At 44.4% G+C, this 23,177-nt stretch overlaps 1 protein-coding gene across 1 annotated transcript in view; it reads right to left on the bottom strand.

Annotated features, from left to right (window-relative positions):
* Positions 1-4,801: 4,801 nt before the first annotated feature.
* The window catches only part of LOC147717853 (uncharacterized), a 40,518-nt gene continuing 22,142 nt past the window's right edge, over positions 4,802-23,177 (bottom strand). Inside the window, exons 2-3 of the mRNA XM_086924634.1 lie at positions 8,450-8,566; positions 4,802-5,620 (exon numbers count right to left, since the gene is read on the bottom strand). Of these exons, the coding sequence (XP_086780760.1) occupies positions 5,418-5,620; positions 8,450-8,566 (320 nt within the window). The 3' untranslated portion in view covers positions 4,802-5,417. The remainder of the gene's footprint in view (positions 5,621-8,449; positions 8,567-23,177) is intronic.

The raw sequence follows: 23,177 nt of genomic DNA, 5'->3' as shown, positions 1-23,177 counted from the left end.
AAAATCAAACAAGCCAATAAGAATGCTACTGAAATGGCATACTGTGATCCAAAGCTTCATACAGAGGTTGTTGTTGACGCTAACCCCATCGGATTGGGCGCAATCCTTGCCCAGCACAGCAGACACCCAAATACTTTTAGGCATATTGTGGCATACGCAAGCAAAGTCTGTCTCAAACTGAATGTACTTATTCACAATCTGAGAAAGAAAGTTTAGCAGTGTGGCTTGTGAACATTTCCATGTACTCTGGTATGGAAAGCCATTCACACTTCTGACCGATCATCAAGCATTGTTGACCATCTTTTGCAACCCAAAGGCAGAAATACCTCCTTACATTGAACATTCGGGTCTAAGGTTACAAGAGCACAACTACACAATGATGCACTGTCTAGGAAAAGATCAAAATCCTGCTGACTATTTTTCGAGAGTGCCGTTGTAGTGTCCTAGTACCCCTTCTAAGACGGCTGAAGCATTTCATTGTGAAATCAAGCACACTAGCTACCATTTAATTGGAACAAATTGTCACTGCCACGAGTCACGATAGTGACGTGTTAAAACTGAAAGACATTATAGCTTATCAGTCGTGGAACCAGCACTCTCAACCTCTCATCAGTGGCAGTGAATACCTAACGTTTAAAAAATGTCAAAGATTAACTGTCTATTACATAAGAAAGCATTATCCTGAGAGGAATGAGAATTGTTATTCTGGCGAGTCTGCTACAATAGATATTTGAAGTGGCCCATGAAGGACATTGTGGAATCGTTGCCACAAAACAAACTCTGCGAGACAGAGTCTGGTTTCCTCATCTCGATGAGAGGGTGGAAAGAGAATTGACGGTCGGTCATTTATGCAACTGCCTTTCATTGAAAACCACCCAAAACACCTTAAACATGCCAGAGTTGCCAAAGCATGTATGGTAAAGAATTGCTGTTGACTTTTCCGGTCCTCTTGGCAAAGGACATCACTTAATGGTGATTGTTGATGAATACTCCCATTTTCCATTTATGGAAGGTTCTTTCCTCTATCACTCAAGAAAGATGGCATCTGTTAGATCTGGCTGTCTCTAGTTGGCAGAGGTAGGTACCAATGTCCAAATAGGGACCCTTGCTTCTTGTCAGGGTAAGGGGGATACACTCTTTAGATAATCCCTGCTCACCCCCTTGGTAGCTTGGCACGAGCAGACAGGCTTATCAAAGGCAATGTGTAAAGTATTTGTACCTACACTCACAGTAACACAGTGAAAACACACAAATGGACTCCACACCAGTTTAGAAAAATAAAGTATCTTTATCTAAACTACACAAGACCAAAACGACAAAACTCCAACTTATACCGTTCAAGAATATGATTTTAAAAGAGTTCTAGGGTTTGCGTCAAAATAATCCACGTTTAGCCCAAAGTACCTGTAGATGCGACAAAAGTTCCAAGTGGAAGCTGCAGCGTTGAAAACCAAGCGATTCGTCACTCCTGAGACCCTGGGGAGGCGATGTGACAGCCCCGCTGCACGCAGCGGGCGTGTTGGGACGAATCCGGTCTGTATGAGGAGGGATGCGATACCATGAATGGATTCCGGTGCACAGGTTTGGTAGGAAGCGTCTCACACAGGCATGATGCGGCGATCTTCGGGACAGCGACAATCTCACGTGCGGCGGCGATGCACGGCGCAGCGTCAATCTTCTCGTCTCGCGACCCCTCGATGTCATGGCTCTGCAACGATGTTCGCAGCGACGTGAGGCTGTCCACAAGCAAGTGGTGCGACAATCTCATCCAGCTACGAAAGGCTCTACGGCGATACTCGCAGCGACAGGAATCTTCCCGCACCGGCTCGATGCGCTCCACAAGCAAACTATGCGTCGGTTCTTGCAGCGGCAATGGGCACTGTGACGATCTTCGCGGCGACAGCAATTTTCTTGCACTGTCTAAGATGCGCTCCGCAAACGAGCGATGCATGAAAATTGCAGATCTTCTTTTCTTCTTGTCCAGCTCCCCAAACAGCAGGCACAACTTCCAGAGGCCCCATAATTGGATCAAGCACTCTAGGAAGGGCAGACCTCATACAGCAGAGTGTAGGGGGAAGCTGGGGGTGAAGTCCTTTTGTTCCTGGGACTTCTTAACAGGAGGCCAGCTCTCCTCGGGCCCTTGGAGAGCTCTTCAAGCAAGGGGACAAAACAACAGCAAAGTCCTTCCCCTCTCCTTGGCAGCCAAGCAACTGCAGGTCAGCCTTATAGCAGGTCAGTCCTTCTTCTTCAGTCTTCCAGCTTTCTCCTTGGTAGAGGTTCCTTCTTGATTCCAGGATGATCTAATTTTCTGAGGTCTGGGTATCCCTTTTTATACCAATATTCTCTTTGTTCTCTGAGGGCAGAGAGGCCTTGGCATAGTCAGAACAAGTTCTGGTCAGTCCTGGAGCACTTTGTTTACTTGACTTCTTCTTTCCTTTGAGAGAGAGGGGCAGGGTCATCAGCCTCCCAGCAGGATGTGGAGCAAGCATTGTGTAAGGTAGGCACAGCCCTATTCAGGCCCAGGTGCTATCCTCTCCCGCCACTCAAGATGCAGATAGAGCTATTCAACCCTGGTATGACTCCTTCAGCCTCTGGGAGCCACCCCAGCCCCTGTCACTTACAAACCAGACAGTCAATTCCCAAACAGGAGAGGCACACAGAAAAGTCAGACAAGAAAGCAGCCACTTTCTAAAAGTGCTGTTTTCAAACACAGGATTTAAAAACCATCTTTCCTAAAAGATGTGTTATTAAATTCTGAGTTCAGGGATATCAGACTTTTTTTCTATCTTGCTCCTATGGGAAGATATGCAGGTAAACATTATACACAGCATTCCCCATTATACCCTATAGGCAAGATAGCCTTTCAATAGTGAAAAACTAAAATAGCTGTAATTTACTACCAGAGCCTGTCATCCACTTTAGTACATGCTCTACCTCTCACATACACTGCAGCCTGCCCAGGGGGGTACCTAGGGCCTTCCATAGGGGTATCCAATGTATACAGAAAGGGAATGGTTAGGCCTGGCCAGTGTGGACACTGATCAAGTCAGCATGGAAGCTAGCAACTGCACACTGGCACTGCGGTGGCAGGCCTGAGACACCATTTTAGGGCTACTCCTGTGGGTTGCACAATCAATGCTGCAAGCCCACTAGTAGCATTTGAATCACCAGCCCTGGCACATTCAGTGTACTTTACTAGGGACTTCCTGGTAACACAAATATGCCAATCATGGATAACCAATCACAATAACAATTTACCTAGGGAGGACTTGACTTTGATACTGATCAGCAGTGGCAAAGTGCCCAAAGCATCTAAACCAGCAAAAACGAAATCCAGCACTGCGTCAAAAATACAGGAGGTAGAGGCAAAAAGTCAGGGGAAACCACGCCCAAGATGCCAGGTCTAACAGCACCTTTCCGACATGGGGTGCCCCTGTGATTTTAAAATCTGACAATGACCCACCTTTCAACAGCTGAGAATTCAGAATTTCTCAGTCATCTCAATGTGAAGCTTCAGAAGAGCACACCTCTATGGCCACAGGCCAATGGTCCTGTACAACATTTCATGAGTACTTTAAAAAAAGCTGCTCACCATGCTGTGTTGGAGAAGCTCACCTTAAGACTTTCTTGAATTCCAATGTTCGAACTTACTGTTCGACCCCTCACTTGACCACAGGTAATAGCCCTGCAACCTTGATGTTCGGGAGAGCCATGACCACCATGTTACCTCAATGGACCAACAGTACATCAAGTACTGAGGAAGATACCTGTACAAAATAATTGGATCGTAAAAAAAAATGAAGGCCTATTAAGACAAGCGACGGCATGCAAAAGATGTTACCTTTACTAGAAGAGATCGAGTGCTTGTTCGTCAGTCTAGAAAGCGAAAATCTGATGTTCCCTTTAATGTTGAATTCTTTCATTTTGTGACCAGAAAAGGACACAAGTGACTGCCCAATGTCCGGGGAAGTCCATTATGCAAGAATCCTTGCACTTTTGACATGTGGATAATCACTCGCTGGGCATCGATGTCAATATAGAAACTGGGTCTGAACAGGCAGCTGGAGATCCCTTGACTGCTGTTGTTTCTACATCACCAACGCAGCTCACCGACACTTTGACTGCCTGTCCCCAGTTTCCGACGAAACTATCAGGACATGTGATCAGAGCACCACAAAGACTCATTGAAGAGATGTAATTGTGTATATAGTTGTACATTTTTTTAAAAAAATGTATTTAACAAAAGGGGAGATGTAGTGTTGTGTGAACTAGAAATAACTGATCTCATTTGGCTCCTGGTGGACTCTGTAGACCTGCGACGTAAGTGCTCAAGCGTAGTGAAGTGAATGCAGGTTTAAAATGTTGAGTTTGCATTTACATGCTGAGGAATAAAGACGTGTAAAACTAATCTCTGTGCGTGGTGTACTCATTGATGAGTAACCAGGCTGGGGAGGATGCTACAGTTTTCAGGAGGAGGGCTGGCACCAATAACAGATTACTGACTATATAAAAAACTGAGACAGTTTCATGGAATGTTAACCGCATCGCTGCGGCGGCTTTTCCCGCTGTGTGCGGCATTTTGAAAATACCGCGTTACATGACGAGCTCAGCTCGTCATCAGCATATGAGCGCCGTAGCTGATGATGAGCTGAGCTCATCATCAGCATCGAAGGGGTTAAATGAAAGCAGAGGGAGATAGGGTGTCTATGAAACTAAGCATTTGGCACTTGCCGATTTGATTAAGTGTGCAGACAAGGCATACAATGCATCACAGGCCCACAGAAAACAGATTAAGGCACAATACAAGTATAGATCATTTAATGGGAGAACATCAAATTCAAAATAGTGAGTGTGGCTGTGCCCCGCATCATCAGAGTGCATGAGTCCATCCAAAATAATACACCGGGAGAGGGTGGACGAGGGGAATGGCAATGTTGCCCTGAAATACTAGGAATGAAAAGAGGATGAGATACTGCATTGAGGGACAGCACGCCGACCTGTCGTTCCCACCCAAGATCACAACAATGGACATCCTAATACACCTCTGCAATGAAGGTTTCCCCGAAATACCAACCCTGAAAGTAAAAAAAAGGATTACATATTGATTTGCTCTTGAAAAATGCAAGTTGCTAAAGTAAAAAAGGGGATAACGCTATTTATTGGATAACAAAGTATTCATTTTAAAATGTTCTCAATTTATTTTGGATAAAATACATTCCTAATATTTAGGTCAATGTTTTTGACAAAGCAGCACACAGTGAGTCACATTACAGCCACCCTTCAGCTGTGTCCCATCTTAAAAATCTACTATTGCCACAGGTCTGAAAGAGAAAGCCACCAAACAAGCTCTAGAAAATCATTGATGTCTTTGTCACTGTTGAGTCCAGCAGGGCAGATGAAATCAGCATGTGGATCCCTCAGAGGAATGTCATCAGCAGTGTAGCCATCAGGGTCAGCAGGCCCGCCAGCAGGGAGGGCCTCGCCAAGAAGCCGGCATTGCAGAGACTGCCGAAGCAGCAGGAGTGGGACACAGAAACATCAACCCCATTATAGTTCTCTGTGGAGGAGGACAGGCAGCTCAAGGGACTCAGACAGCCTTTCCCCTTTATGCTCAAGCCCACTAGTGGCAAAAGGAGAGAAAAAGAGAAATATAATCAATTCTGCCGTTTTACAATAAGCCATTGGTTCTGTTCTAAGGGTAAAGGTTAATACGGGGACAACAGGCCATTGGTTTGGAAAGTTGCTTGAACTGGGGAAGAATCAGTCACATCTGTTGCCTTAGAGTTAGTCGCATCACATTCACTTTTTTCCTCTTACAATATATAAAGTGCATTGTCTCTTTGAAAGGCAAGAGTCTGAAGAGATAAAAGTTGTATCTAGATTAATTTCAAATGCTAATGTATCTGTTTATAAATAAACTAATAAAATACTTTGAAATTAAGAAATCAAAGTCATCTTTTGGGCCAGAGTGTATATCTGAAAAAGAAGAGTTGATTAGCATTTTAAAGAATGACGGCAGTGCATGCGGATAGAAGGTTTTGGAAAATTAAATAAGGAATTTAAGAAACAACTGCAAAATGTAAATGCTAACTCTTCATGTTGCAATGTGAAGTAGTTTAGGATGAGCGCTCCACAGTTGTTTAAAAAAGGCTACTCTATGGCTAAGGTCTGCCGTGTCACCTTGTCTTAGGATGACAGACTTACTCCAGATCATTACAGTCAATACCTTAAGTCCTGAACATTTCACCTACGAAACATTGATTTCATGTGTGTTGGTCTAATTAGTTCAGTGGAAGCAAAAAAAGACTATAACACCCAAAATGCATTAGACAATCACACAAACGTCCAAGTCTAAAACAATGTCCATAGTGACAATGGAGTGATGTGGTCACTTTACTTACTTTCCTTAGTGAAGCACAGACCCGGGTTCTTGATTATATCAACAGAAATCATCACTTCTAATTTAACAAATTCAGGTACGCACACACACACACACACACACACACACACGTCTACACAGCTGCAGCTTATCTCTGATCATTCTTTGTCTCATACTGTTGTATTTCACAATAAACAATATGTGCAGAGATCTATGACCCCAAAATGACCTTGTGTCTGAAGATGAGGTATCAGGTTTGAGCATGACTGTAGGAGTGTGATACTGCTGTGAATTTAGTAGGTGGGCTGCAAGACGAGTGCACGCTAGAGGGTGTGCCTGCAGCCAGTCACGGCTGGTGTCGTGGGCAAGTGGTGGGGTGGGGGATGAGGGGGAGAACCAAACAAAAAATGAATAAACAAAATAAAATGTACCTGAATCCTGCTGCATCAGCCCTCTTCTGGCTCTACCGCAGGCACAGGCTCCCAGCCTGCCCTGTGGCCAATCCTGACGCTGCTCTCACACCATGGAAGCAGCGTTACGATTGGCCTGAGAGCCCTCGTTTTGTGCTCCCAGGGAGACTGGGAGCCTGTGTCTGCTCTCTCCAACCGGGCAACATAACTGGGATGGAGAGAGCTTCAGTGTGCTTGACGGTTTGGCCGAAATCCGACTGCTGGCCAAACCAGGCAGTGCCCACCCCTCCCCCTCAGACCTGTCATCCAGTGGCACTGTGCCCAAGACTACAAGGAAGGAGAAAAATAAAACAATAATGAATATGGTTTATTATCTTTTTATTTTTCAAGTTTTGTAGCTGCTGCTGCTGGCAGGGGGGCAACGCTCCTCTGCCATAGCCAAGGAGACGCCCCTGCTGCAGCCTATGTAGCTGACGCAGCGGGATGCTGATTGGCTGTCTGCCTGCAAGGCGTGGCTGTGAATGGTTGATGTGAGAACTCCGACCTAGCGTTTGGTCATTACAGACCCTGTACCCGCCTCTCTTCCGTTCCACTCTCGATTGCTCCCCTCCTTTTTCTGCAACTTGGAATCATCTTTTACACCATTTTCTAACTCAGCTACTGTTCCTCTGGTCCTTGTTCTATCACAGAAGCTATTTTACGACGTACTTGTTGGAGTCTGCCTGGTTCATCAGTCTCTAAGACTCACCACTGTCCCCCAGCACTCATACAGCTTCTACCCGTCAGGGAATGGAGCAGTTACTGACACGACCAAAGAAGCAGCTGCAGCACTGTCTAGAGGACTTAGAATGAGGAATTACTGACGTGACCAGAGTGTGGGAAGTTGGCCTGGTATATGATGTTCATTATTCTAGTGAGCACCTTGCACCAGTCCAAACAACCCTTATGGTGATGGTTGTAAAGTCAACCTTATAGATCAGCTATCCTAGGGGTAGCATGGACAGAGCAGTCTTAGGCTAAACTCAAGAGGGCATGTGAAGCCAGCTGTTTTACCATATGAAATCCCTTTAATACCAAATGAAAGGACACCACACAAGATATATATTGAAAATATATATGTATTTATTTCTAAACAAACCTCTGAACTCTTCGTTTTTGCCCGATGGTGCGCCGCATTGTAAATACGGTGCATCAAGGGTGGCGGAGCTGCGGCGCACAATTACTGGCGCATCCTTGCCGATATGCAGGGATGCGCCAGTAATTGTAAATCTGCCCCATAGTTTTCTCCAAGTATAAATACCCTGAACAGTAAGAACACATGTAAGAGGGGAACGCCTTATGGGAGGATACAAAATTCCAAAAGTAGAGACCACTAAGTGTATTCACCAATGAAAAGCCAGCCTTTCTAAAGGACAGCAAGAGGAACCAATGAAAGAGATACGCATTGTTTCAAGCCCATCTCCTAGATACAGCATGTCTCGAAGAGACAGAGCAAGTGCTGCCTCAACAAGACCTAAAAAGGGTAGTTCCAGTAAAAATGCATTCCATTACAGTTAGTGGCTGGTCCTCGTGTATATAGGCATGACATGTGTGTGTGTGACTGGGAGTGCACGACCTACGTGTTACGTGCGCACGCGCGTGCCTGTTTTGCACTACTCACCAATGCTGGCTGACACTGTGGCGGTGGAAGTGTCACACATCTCACCAAAGGAGCACGACGTGGTGGTGGGTAGGAGGCAGAGGCCCAATGGGCAATAGTAGCATGTCAAAGCTTCCCCTAAAAGAGAAAGAAGAGCTGTGTGAGACAAGGAAGCAACCAACAGGGAGGTGGCAAAGTGGGTGGGCAGGACAAATTTATACCAGACCCCGCCCTCCACGCTCCTGAATGTGCCTGTGCCATGGACCGACTGAGGGCAGACATCACTAGTGCACTGTGTAGGACTCGGCATGAACAATGGCCTGGTGATGATACTGCGCATTAGGTGCCCATACTGAGCCTCACTGAGTACAAATAACACATATGCCAAATTGAAATGTTTTAAAACTTTTTATTGTGAATTTTTAGTTAAACAGAACACACAACTGTCCATGACAGCACCAAAATCGCAGCTCTCTCCCGCAACAGGTTCTCATGACCTACTGTCCAAGACACAGAAGCCATCAAGGCCTCACACAGAATGAGAGCCCGCAGGCACCTTATCCATTCAGGAAGCCTGCTCTTACACCCCCATCCTCCTCGCCCACAGCTCCAACCGGTGTGGCAATTTTCAAATGTGCAGAAAAGGAATTGTCTTTGCGGTAAGTAGAAGTCCTCCGGGATCCCCAATAGTTGAATTGTGGGACAGATGTCTCTATAACTAATGTGAGTTCCCCAGTGACCTCTCGCCAGTAGTCTCGTATGAGGGGGCATCCCCAGAGTGTCTGGAAAACACATGCTATTGGTGTAGTTACATCTCAGACAGTTGGGGGAGGACGTCCTACCCTTTTTGAACAAGCAGCCGCGATCGTAGTATCGCTTTCAGTTAAATAAGCTTAAAACTTGTTTAAGATTTCACAGCGCCATTTCTTGGACGCTAATGTGTTAATATCTTACGCCTGCCATGAGACAGGCGTAAGACTGATGTGGGAACTATCAACATGGGACTTGCCCATGGTAATGACCCATTGCTGAAGTTGCTTCACTTTTGGGACACACTCCAGCAATGTGTCATTTTTGCACCTACAGCTACGTTAGAAATACTGACGGATCTGTAACTCCTGCGACATAATGTGTCATACTGTAAATATGACTCATCATTGGTGTCGCAAGGAGGCCGCAATGAAAAGTGACGCAACGCTGTTTTCACGTAGAGATGCGTCCCTTTTCATAAATGAGTCCCTTTGATTTCACCTCCTTGTGCAGTTTTCTGCAGTTTTTATGTAGTGCTAACTGAGGTATTGAAGCACTTTACATGAACGCAGGTACATTACACAAGGTCACATTTGTTTCTTTTATGTACTGTAGATTTGCCCAGAAACACAGGATGCTGAGCCAACGCCGAGACTCAAACCTATATTGTCCAGTTCCAAAGTTGGAAGCTCTTCCGAGCCAAACACAGCACTGAGACCGCCCTCATCGCAGCAACAGACGACATTCGAACTCTACTGGACAATGGAGACACAGTCGCCCTCATCCTCCTTGACCTCTCTGCAGCATTCAACACAGTCTGCCACAACACCCTTCTACAACGCCTCAATAACATCGGAATCCAAGGAAAAGCACTTGAATGGATCACCTCGTTCCTCACCGGAAGAACCCAAAGAGTCCGCCTCCCACCATTCAAATCCGAGGCCTCTGAAGTCATCTGCGGCGTACCTCAAGGATCCTCACTCAGTCCCACCCTCTTCAACGTATACATGAGCCCCCTCGCAGCCATCGCCCGCCAACACAACCTCAACATCATCTCTTACGCGGATGACACTCAACTGATCCTTTCTCTCACCAAGGACCCCAGCACCGCCAAAACTAACCTACACGAAGGAATGAAAGAAGTCGCCGAATGGATGAAACAAAGCCGTCTGAAACTGAACTCAGACAAAACAGAAGTCCTCATCTTAGGTACATCCCCCTCTGCATGGGACGACTCCTGGTGGCCGGAAGCCCTCGGAAAAGCACCCATCCCAACAGACCACGCACGGAACCTTGGCGTCATCCTGGATTCTTCACTCTCAATGAACAGACAAGTCAGCGCCGTATCCTCTTCCTGCTTTAACATTCTTCGCATGCTCAGAAAAACATTTCGCTGGATCCCCCCCGAAACAAGGAAAACAGTCACCCACGCTCTAGTCACGAGCCGACTGGACTACGGAAACACCCTCTACGCAGGTACCACCGCTAAACTCCAGAAGAAACTACAACGAATCCAAAATGCCTCAGCCAGGTTGATATTAGACATCCCACGCAACGAACACATCTCTGGTCACCTTAAAGACCTCCACTGGCTTCCCGTCAATAAGAGGATCACTTTCCGACTGCTTACCCACGCACACAAATCACTCTACGACATCGGACCAGATTGCCTCAACTCTCGACTGTCCTTCTACACCCCCCCCGCCAACTTCGCTCTTCCAGCCAAGCCTTCGCCACTGTTCCTCGCATCAACAAGACCACCATGGGAGGCAGATCCTTTTCATACCTGGCTGCTAAAACATGGAACTCACTCCCCGCCTACCTTCGCCTCACCCAGAACCACCTAGCGTTCAGAAAGCAGCTTAAAACATGGATATTCGACAAATAATCCCCCTCCCCTTCCTAAGCGCCTTGAAACCCTCTGGGTATGTAGTGCGCTATACAAATTTTATGACTTGACTTGACTTGACTCTGTAAAGCCACATCCTGGGTAGATTGAGGGTGGCAGGCAGAAGGTACATGAAAGCTCAGCTCGTTATGGGCTTGAACTTCCAACAGGACCTCACGCTGAGCCAAAGCCACACTTCATGCTCATGCCTGGATCGAGCTTTTAGTGGGTCCTCAGTCTCTAGTTGGGATAGGGGTGACAAACGTTTACCTGCCAATGATGTAGCAGGTACAGTGACACCAGGGCCCAAGCCTGTTTTCGGCCTTCTGTACCTCAATTATGGTCTTTGTGGGGGTTCTGATAGTTTTTATATTAGCTTGAGTAAGATGCATGCAGTAATATACTGTAGGATGGGGCACGCATTATTCTATAAATGTAGTTGCACTCCATGTTTCATTGGATGAACAACTTCCAGGGCGAGAGAATCATAAATGTCCAACAACAATAATTATGGAATTCCAATGCCTTCTAGAGTAAGGGCCTGATTTTTAAAGGTAAACATAAACTTCTGGGTGAGTTTACTATTTTTTTTTGTATTCATGAACTATAAGTTTATTTTTACTAACAGTAATTCTATGACTCCGGAGATGCCGCAGTCGGGATGGAGAGCTCCGCACATAAGAAGCTAGGACAGGCCTAACTTTTTATGCGTGGATTCTCTGCAGTGTGTGCAGAGCCTCCACAGTCGTAAAATTACTATTTGTAAAATTGAACTTATAATGAATTAATATTAAAAAAATACAAAATGTACACAAAAGTGTACGTTTACCTTTGTGAATCTGGCGCTAAGCATGTATGTCGGTTTACTGCCAGATGCTGTGGTGAAGTAAATAACTGTGTTATCGCAAGTAATATATTGTGTTCGGCTGAATTATTCTCACCAGTAAGGCAGAGTTACAAATGTGAGTTGGGCAAATTGCAAGGATATAGTAGCTTGTCTTCCTATTGCGAAATGTCAAGGCTTAGGTGTGGTAACAGGGGCCTCATTAACCTTAAATTACTATTACACTCTGCTTGGAATCCAGGTGCTTGTGTTGAAGCCTTGCTTGCTGGAAATTGTAAATGTTGGGGCTATTGAGTACAGACATCAGCTCCTACTCTCAAATAACTCTATAGATGCAGGGTATTCCTGTTTGGAAGGAGCTCTGATGTAGATCTTGGAATTGTAGGCTACCTCCAGAGTTGACAAAAATGGGCCTATGGTGGCCTACCCAAGCGTACCCTTGGCCCATCCAAATGAAAATTCCTTGAATCGGGCCTGTGTCAAATCAAGTATATTATTTATCAGCTTCCAGTAAGTGAGGGAGGCCACTTTCCCAGGCATCTCTTCCACCAATATCCAATTTTTAACAGGGTTACGTTCCTTCTAGGGTCTCACAATTGATAAGACTCCACCCTGAGGGCGTGGCGCAGTTGGTGATATGGAAAAATCCTGTAAGGGATCCAATACATGTTTTTCTCATAAGGTTGCAAAGGGTCTCATCCCACCCACCTTCGGCGAGGTCACACAGTGTGGAGATACTTATTTAGGGTGACCAGATTTGAGAAGCAAAAACCGAGATGCCCTAGACATAAAGGTAGGACTAAAGCCTTTAGCCTTACTTATGGCTGGCATGTCCTGGTTTATGTGTAGTGTTGTACACAGGTTTATGTGTAGTGTTGTACACAGTGTTGTACACATTATGTGTGTGTTTGTGTGTGTGTGTGTGTGTGTATATATATATATATATATTCACTGAAAAAACCATATATAGTTAGGAATTAGCATTTACAAAACCTTATTTTACTCACACAAAACCATTGAAATTCGCATATATAGTTAGTTGCACTAACTATATATCGCGCACCCGCAATCCACTGCTGATCATGTCACATATTACATCATTCATGAAATGGTCAGTGACATCACTGATGACATCACTGATGACATCTCAAATGACATCACTGATGACATCACTGATGACATCTCAAATGACATCACTGATGACATCACTGATGACATCTCATTTGACATTACTGATCACATCACTGATGATATCATTCATGTGATAATACCATGAACCTCTTCAGACTCTAATATAACCTTAGATACACTCAGTGTAAACAGACACTCACAGACTGTCACTCATCCATGGAGTTACTCACACACCTAGTCAGTCATACAAAGAACCAATCACACCTCCATTTCCTCAACTATACAGTTATACACACCTTACTTATTCAAACATATACTATCCCTGATACAAGTTCACAATGATCCATACAGCCACTCACACATTCACTGGCTCTTATGCACAGTTATTTATATATGCCAACTCTCACATGTACTGTGTTTGACATATGTACTTACTTTGACATGTAGCACTGAGATATCCATTCACTAACCAATACACTCATGCACACAGTCAACCGCCAATACAGATGTTTCCACATGCACTTTTGAACCCATACATCTAGATAATCAACTGCTCACACATGTATGCACAGAGTCATACACCTCCCAGCCACCCACACACACACTCAGTCTCCCATGCAAATACTTGGGCAACCAATCAATAACCCATATAGTTACTCATATAGCTACTGATCATCACATGCAGCAGTTTACAGAACAACAGACATAATGATGCACAAATTAAGACAGTTTAGTCCCTAACCCATGCACTCAGTGAGACACATTTAATCACTCACTCATACAGTCAGTCATGCACCGACTAAATCCTTCATCCAGACACTTATACTTCCACTCATTCTTCAATATGTAAGACATATTTTAACTTTACAGAAACATACAGTCACTTGATGTTGTCATCAGTGATGTCATCAGTGATGTCATTTGAGATGTCATCAGTGATGTCATCAGCGATGTCACTGACCATGTCATGAATGATGTAATATGTGACATGATCAGCAGTGGATTGCGAGTGCGCGATATATAGTTAGTGCAACTAACTATATATGAGAATTTCAATGGTTTTGTGTGAGTAAAATAAGGTTTTTTAAATGCTAATTCCTAACTATATATGGTCTATAACCTATGTTTTTTTCAGTGAATTTTCAAGGTTTTGTAAATGCTAATTTCTAACTATATATGGTCTATAACCTATGTTTTTTTCAGTGAATTTCAATGGTTTTTTAATAGCAAATATCAAAAGCTGTAAAAGGTATTCTTCTTTTAAAGGAAAAATATATTTTATATGTATTTCATATAATTTTTTAATGTATATACATTTTTTGAGGGAACAAATTTATCAACTATCATGCTGAAGAAGAGTGTGGGGAAAAAAAACCAAAGAGGAGGACTAAGAGGAAAGAACAATCAGTTCAAAAATACAATTGCTTTAAAGCATGAAGTGCTTTTCCACACATTTACATTTAAATAACCCATATTAGAACATACAAAATATCTACAGAGGAAACGGTGTACATTGAATTTTAGACTCTTCATTGGTACCTACATGTTGGTACTTACATCACTCACACAACACAACAGCTCTATTCAGAGCTACCCTACCTCAAAGCACTCTAAAATATTATTTTACTATTTCCCTTGGTTTTCCTCTTGTTACGCTTTTTTTTTTTTACATATATGGGCCTCCTCAGCCACCCTCAGAAAACCTAGGGGGTCAGGATATGTCTCCCGTGCCCCCTTATACCCATTCCCAACCTTGTTTATCCTCCATCTTGTGACTAAGTTCGTCTGAAACACAAGATGGAGGACTCCCGTTACGCTACCCGTGAGCTACCCGGTTCGCGTACCGGGTAGCGCTTCCACCGCGAAAAATCGAAAAAAATTATTTTCTTTTTTTGCCCCGCGGGCCCTTTAATAGCCCCCACATCAATCCTAGGGGGTCAGGAGGGGTCTACCTTGCCCCTTTCATTCATTTCCCCCTTCGTTTATTTCCACCTCTTGTCTCTCGATCCTACCGAGAGACAAGATGGCGGCCGCTCTGGACTGTTTAGAATGTTGAGAGTCACCAGAGAGCCAATCCGCTTCTCCTCGCGAAGTTCCGTTACGCATCTGGTACGCGAACCGGGGCGCTAACCGGGACGCTGTCACAGATATATATATTTTTTTTAATGTTAATTTCTCAAAATGCACTGGAGCACATATCTTGAGACCTAGCAAAGGCCCATCGGGCAAAGAGTCTCTACAATTTTGCCAGGTTTCATAGAAATCCATTCAGCCGTTCGAGCTAAAAGTGAGTCCAACCGCCCTATGGAAAACTCAATGTTAAAAACATGTTTTTTTCGGCCCCCGCTTGACGAAACCCCCCCCCCAAACTTCCAGGGGACGCTCAGAAACAAAATGTGCCATTTTCCTGAAAATTTCAGCCAATTCCGTCCATCAACGCCAAAGTTATTCAACATAGAATTTTCAGAAATCCCTATTCAAAAAAATCCTAACTATATATACCTACTGGCGATGGCAAAATGAAACCCCTCATTTTGTTCCTTTGCAAATTAAATGTTTTAAGTGTTAACACTTTATTACAATCAAGATGACTTCAGGTGTGCCATACTTTTGTCATAAGTAAGACTGTTAGCGTTCTAATTGTTCTTTAGAACACTCTGGGACATTCTGTCACTGGGCTATAGTTGGGCTACAGCTGGCTGATATTTGGGCTACATTTGTTTTTTTTGTCTCTGGTGGCCATCTTTGGGCTACATTGGGCTACATTGAGCTACATTTGGGCTCTAACATATATATAGCCCAATGTAGCCCAATATATATTTTTCAAAGTTAATTTTCGTAAAAACCACTGGAGCATATATCTTGAGACATAGCAAAGGCACATCGGGCTACCAGTCCCTACAATTTTGCCAAGTTTTGTGGAAATCCATTCAGCCGTTCGAGCTAAAAGTGAGTCCAACTGTCCTATGGAAAACTCAATGTTAAAAACACGTTTTGGGACCCCCCTTTTTTCTCATCCTCCGCTTGACGAAACCCCCCCAAACTTTCAGGGGACGCTCAGAAACAAAATTTGCCATTTTCCTGAACATTTCAGCCAATTCCGTCCATCAACACCAAAGTTATTCAACATAGAATTTTCAGAAATCCCTATTCAAAAAAATCCTAACTATATATACCTACTGGGGACCGCCAGTAGGTAATATATAACATTTCTATGGCAAAATGAAACCCCTCATTTTGTTCCTTTGCAAATTAAATGTTTTAAGTGTTAACACTTTATTCCAATCAAGATGACTTCAGGTGTGCCATACTTTTGTCATAAGTAAGACTGTTAGCGCTCTAGTTGTTCTTTAGAACACTCTGGGACATTCTGTCACTGGGCTATAGTTGGGCTACATCTGGCTGATATTTGGGCTACATTTGTTTTTTTTTGTCTCTGGTGGCCATCTTTGGGCTACATTGGGCTACATTGGGCTACATTGGGCTATATTGGGCTACATTGGGCTACATTTGGGCTCTAACATATATAGCCCAATGTAGCCCAATATATATTTTTCAAAGTTAATTTTCGTAAAAACCACTGGAGAATATATCTTGAGACATAGCAAAGGCACATCGGGCTACCAGTCCCTATAATTTTGCCAAGTTTTGCGGAAATCCATTCAGCCGTTCGAGCTAAAAGTGAGTCCAGCCGCCCTATGGAAAACTCAATGTTAAAAACACGTTTTGGGACCCCCCTTTTTTTTCGGCCCCCGCTTGACGAAACCCCCCCCAAACTTTTAAGGGGTCGCTCAGAAACAAAATGTGCCATTTTCCTGACAATTTCAGCCAATTCCGTCCATCAACGCCAAAGTTATTCAACATAGAATTTTCAGAAATCCCTATTAAAAAAAATCCTAACTATATATACCTGCTGGCGACCGCCAGTAGGTAATATATATATATAAATTAATGACCAAAGTCTCCTGTGCGTCGCAGCTCTCCATAAGCGTGTGCAGGAACACAAAGCACGGACCAGTTTTTAGTTGATGTATTTTTTATTCGCTAGTCGGTTCCATAACGTTTCGGCACCCCAGTGCCTTGCTCACTCATATATATCTCTCTCTTTATATATATCTCTCTCTATATATACTTGTGGGGTCCATACAGGACTTGATTTGTGCTTTCTGCACCACACTTCCCATAATACACAGTCTCATTTGAGCCTCCCATCGGTGGGTGTGTCATATGGAAAATGGAGAAGTGGGTTAGCGGTTGCGCACAACGTTTCCGTTAAAGCCCCGTTAAAGCCCCTGAAGAGAAGCAGATGGAGCTTCGAAAGACGTCTGGCAGATCCATTACGGAGCGGCATCTACAAGTGGATCCCCGTCCTCACCTACACATAAATCAAGCTGCTGCTCGTGTGCTACTCAAAAGGTGGACAACCTGGAGCGACAATATATATATATATATATTTATATATATTTTTAAATTTTTTTTTTTGTGTACTAAAAGAATGATTTTATACCTATAATGTTTAACAAAATGAATGCTTTTGTATCTATATTTAATCCTTCCTGCAAATAAGTGAAGGAGGGTAAAATCATTAACTGTTGACGCTTTTAGATTTATACTTAATCCTTCATGCAAATAGGTGAAGGAGGGCAAAATCGCTAACTGTTGACGCTAAATATGTACACATTCGTTGGGCATTATTAGCTATACACCCTGACACTTGACATCTGTTTTTAACAAATTTTTCACTTTTATTCACATTCCTGCACTAGAACTGTTTTTTCTAAACAAGGCATAAGTCCCCATGTATACATTGCAAAGTTGTTGCATTTGTGATTAGTTGAATTGCATGTTCAAATATGGCCGCCGTAAACATCCTGGCGAGCATCAGTGCACTGTTTATGTTGTGTAAAGTGGTTGGGGATATAATGTCGAAACACACAGGGAATGGCTGACACTGAGGAAGCCAAATTGGTGAAACGCATCTGTCGAGGGGGTAGGGGGGTCTGCCAATAAACTATCTTGGTAGAACACACTGACTTGGAGTGCCGTCCTTTTTTGACCTCTGGAGATCTACGGAGGTATGTGGAATCGTTGATACGCGTCTCACCAACGCGGGACTGAGCACCCGGGAGAAGGAGGAGCGACGGCGGTGAAGGGAGCTGTTTGACAAGTTAATTTGGCCGTCGACCCGAGACACGAGGATTATCCCAGGCAACACGTAAGGGTGTTTAGCCGTTCTATCAACTAACGAGAGGAAGCTGCACACGCTGCACCGACATCGAGACTGACGCGGTAACTGCTTGGTATACGAGCGGCGGCTGGGAAGTTCCGGCGGAGGGTAAGCGGTGCACTAGCACCCTTGTTATTACCATTCTTGGAGAAAGTGTATATTCGTGTCTCTGTCCCGCAACAGCAAGTCACCTGTGGCGGACCCCCGCTAACTACCGTGGTAACCCCCTAAGACTGTGCTCATTTAACGCGGGAAAACAGTGCTTTGCCAGGACACTGCCCAACATGTCACTAACAGCGGAAAGGGAACGGGAGGCAGAAAGCATATTTAAAAGCACTAATGCTATCATTATCCGTGCGGAGGGTGCTCCAACCTCTGTAATACCACCAACTAATTTACAGACTCTGTTCCTGCAATTAGAGAGAATGACTGAGAGGGAAGTCCGAAAATGGTGGGAGGCAACTTCACTCCAGAGCTATGTGGACTGCAATCGAGTCCCGAGGGGGTTAAGAATCTACACTGTCCCCTCCTATGAGAACCCGGACCCGCAACTACTCAAAGATTGGGCATTATACACTGCGGAAAGTAGCAAAGGCATGCTACTAATGTTAATCAAATATGCCTGGAGTGATAGGGAAAAAGCCCTTGCCGAAATCCAAAAACTGGAGGACTCAATCAGCAAAGATAAAGATACAAAGTCGGCTGAGGATTTGCGGAATGCAATGCTGAAACGATTGAAAGACTGTGAGACTGACATCAAGAGGAGGAAACAAACAAAATTTTTGAGGGACGAACAAGACTACCTAACAGGTAGAATTTTAACCTTCGCAAAGAAATTTGACGCAACAAGGAAAAGACTAGCCCAGGGAGGACCAACTCGTTCAGGGGCGGTCACATCAGAATCAGAGGCGTCACAATCGGAGGATGAATCTACCAAAAGTAGCAAAAGTAAGAAGAAGACACATGAAAGTGAAAATGCAGTACCTGCCCCTTTTTTAGACGAGTACCAGGTGATGCAGGAAACAAGATATCGAGCACCTCCACAGACATCACAAAAAGCTCCCCCCAAAAAAGGAAAAGGAAAACAAGGCGCGGCAGAAGAGGGCGCACAGGGGGCACCACCAATGGTGACTCGCAGCAGAGGAAGGAGGGGGAGATGGCAGTAGAGGAAGAACACACCATTGTTAACCTTTCAGAGAGGATACTGACAATACATGAGGAAAATGTCCTAAAGAAAGGATTAACATTTTGCCCCACTGCTAAGTTTGACCTGGTTCAGACTAGAATTGACATTTTCAAGTTCGTCCGGAAATTGAAATTACAAAAGATTTTTGCCATGAAGAACCTCTCGGAAAAACCAGCGGCCACGGAGGAAATAACAACATCCGGAACCAATCTCATAGACAATGATCTCTCAATCCTGACTGTAGCACATGAACTCGTGGATTCAGAAGACATACCAGGATCCGCGGAGGTGCTAAGGAGGGAAGAAATAACACAAATAAGAGATCCAAGCGATTGCAAACGCAAATCCAGATTCTTACCTCATGCAACACATGACGCTATAGATGTCTTCAATGACGCCATCCTCCAGGATATGGAGAAGATGACAGCTAAGAACTCGGAACTATCCAATAAAACTTCCAATATATCAAGAGCAGAATGGGAAGCAATTAAATCTCTCAAGGAGGACAATACCATCGAAGTGAAACTCTCCGATAAAGGGGGAAACATCGTCATCTTCAGTAAAAAACATTATAAACAAGAGGCTCTGAGGCAACTCAAAGACAGCGACTGCTATCGAACTATGGAGAAAAGGGATTTTTTGAATTGTATCACTGAATATCATGCACTACTTTTGGGTTGGAAGGAGGAGGGTATGCTTAATAAACAGGAGTATGACTATTTGTTTTGTGAGCACCCCATCATTCCGACATTCTATCACCTGCCCAAGGTGCACAAGGATATCAAAAATCCCCCAGGTAGACCAATCGTCTCCTCCATAGGGAGTCTACTTGAAAATACATCAAGATTTATAGATGGTTACTTGTCCCCGTTCGTAAGAGATTTACCATCCTACGTTAGGGACACCCAGGACTTTATAAGCCAGGTTGAGGGCATCGGGTGGGAGGAAGACATGCTTCTTATCACCCTAGATGCCACAAGTTTATATACCTGTATAAAACATCATGACGGAATCTCTGCCATCAAATGGTTCCTGGGGAAAAAGAGCATGCAATACCATCAGCACAACAAAATGATAGTTAAAATGACTGAATTCTGCCTCAACAATAATATCTTTCTTTTTGCAGGAAACATGTATCATCGACTGCGATGGGAACGTGCTTCGCCCCCAGCTACGCAAACCTTTTCGTGGGCTGGTGGGAGAAGCACGTGGCCTAGGGGGGTCCCAATGAGAAGTGGCTGGACAACATCATGATTTGGTCGAGATATATCGATGACTTGTTTGTGGTTTGGCGCGGCGACGTCTCCTCGGCTGAGGAATATGTGGCGGTGCTGAACGACAATGAGTTGAATCTTAGATTCACCAGTACAATAAGTAGAACATCTGTACACTATCTCGACCTTGAGGTCTTTGTGAAGGAGAACTCCTTACAAACTAGGCTCTACCGCAAGCCTATGGCTGGCAACACCGTGTTACACGCGGCAAGCCACCACCCCAAAAGTATGATCAAGAACATCCCGTTTGGGATGTTCTTGATCATACTTTTGCGCATAAAAAGAAATTGCTCAGACCCCAGCGATTTTAGGCAGGCACAGGAAGGGGCGGTGGCCAGATTCAGAGAGAGAGGTTACTCAAGGTCGCTACTGACAGAAGCAACCAAGCGAGTAGACATCATTGACAGGAGAGACCTCATACAGACTATCGCGAGGGATAAAGCCGAAGACAGTACAACAAGGATGATCACCAGTTTTAATATGAGATCCAATGAACTGGTGCAGATTTTTAATCGAAATTGGCACATCCTAGGCACGGACCCAGTTATGAAGAGAATAATACCGACGAGGCCGTCCATTACATACAGACGCTGTCAGTCCCTCAATGACCATCTCGTAAAGAGCCACTATGTAGATCCACCAAGAACTTTAAAAAGTAAACCCATCAATGGCTTTTTCCCATGCATGCAATGCAAAGCATGCAAATTCAGCAAAAAGAGAACCAAGTATGAAGGGAGAAACAACGACCCACGGCCCATGAGAGAAATAAAGAAATTCCTAAATTGCAACTCTGAGTTCGTAATTTACTGCCTGGTATGTCCATGTGCCAAAAGGTACATTGGAAGTACCATTAACCAGGCTAAGAAACGTATCCTTGAACACATGCGTGCCATCGCTAACAAGGATAAAAACTACCCGGTGGCACGCCACTTTGAGACCCACCATGGAAGTAACAGGGATCTATTATCCTTCTATCTAATAGATCAGTTGTAGAGAAGGGAACGAGGTGGGGACAGAATAAGGTCACTAAGAGCGATGGAATCTAGGTACATAATTGACCTTCAGAGCATGCATCCCAAAGGGCTTAACAACGATGAAGAACTTTGGGTCCATTTAGAATAGACAACATTCACTCCCAAGTTGGTCCAGAAAGGGATAAGTACACTGCATAAAACAATACCCAGGGCTGAAAACCAATACGGGTAACTTTCCAGTTGGCAGAACTTAATCTGGCATCAATATTTGATAATGAATAGGATTCTTGCTGTATGGGTAAGTGTGTGGCCATGTGAGTGGCTGTACAGGTCAGTGACTGGTTGTATGACTGGCTGTAGGGGTGAGTGAATGGTTGTGGGAGTGGCTGTATGAGTGAGTGAGTGGGTGTGTGACTTTCTCTATAGAGGAGTGAGTGGGTATATGAGTACTGGTATGGGTTTGTAAATTGGTATGTTAGTGGTGGTGTGGGTGTGTCCGTGGCTGTACATGAGGTTCTATGGAGGTGTGAGTTGGTGTGTGAGTGGTACTGTGGATGATTTCCTCAGTGATGTCATCAGTGATGCCATTGATGATGTCATAAGTGAAGTAATATGTGAGGTCATAAATTACATTGCGGGGCAAAAGTTATAGTTAACTCATGTAATTATAACTGACGGTTTTGTACATGTGAAATCTTAGCCTAAATTTAACGTCGAATTCTATTTCCTAACTATACCATCCCTGTAGCCTTTGGTTTTTTAAGTGAATTTCTATGTTTTTTAAAGTAGTAGTTGCATTTAAAGAGTGGTGGAGAAAGGAGGCTTAGGCTCCGAAGTCCTTACAGTAATCGTCCTCTGTGGGACTTACTGGAGGGGTCAGGAGAGGTAGTTCGATCCTAGGGACCCTCAGCATCCAAGGGGACTTCCTCTACCAACCAGCAGTGCACCAGGATGCGCATTTGCAGAGTGGTGGAGAAAGGGGGCATAGCCTCCTAATATCTCTCAGCAATCTAACTGTGTAGGACTTACTTGGGGTAACATGAGGGCTTGTTGGCCCCGAAGGACCCTCAGGACCCAAGGGGACTCCATTGCCCAACCAGCAGTGCACCTGGAGGCTTATCTGCAGAGTGGTGGAGAAAAGGGGCGGGCGCTAGCAACTTGCTGGTCTTTTAATTGTTTCTTTATCCGTGTGGCCCTTCTTTGCAGGGCCAATTATGGCCCCAGGGCCCCCATCCCCCAGCCTATGCCTTTATTTATTTATTGTAAACATAAATAATAAGGAGAGGAGGGCCCTCCTCCTGGGCCGACTTTGCCCTTGGGACTGCATCCCTCAGGGTCTTGCCTCTGGTCTGGATGCCCTGGTCTCACCTTGGGCACCCAAACACTTTGTTGGGAACTGTGGGGGAGCCTGAAGGTCCTCATGGTCCCTGCCGGCTCACTGCGTCCTGTGGGGACCGGAATTGCTTTTGGACATA

This window comes from Lissotriton vulgaris, chromosome 5 (genome assembly GCF_964263255.1).
Source record: "Lissotriton vulgaris chromosome 5, aLisVul1.2, whole genome shotgun sequence".
Lineage (NCBI taxonomy): Eukaryota > Metazoa > Chordata > Amphibia > Caudata > Salamandridae > Lissotriton > Lissotriton vulgaris.
This window is presented reverse-complemented; position numbering and strand designations above follow the sequence as displayed.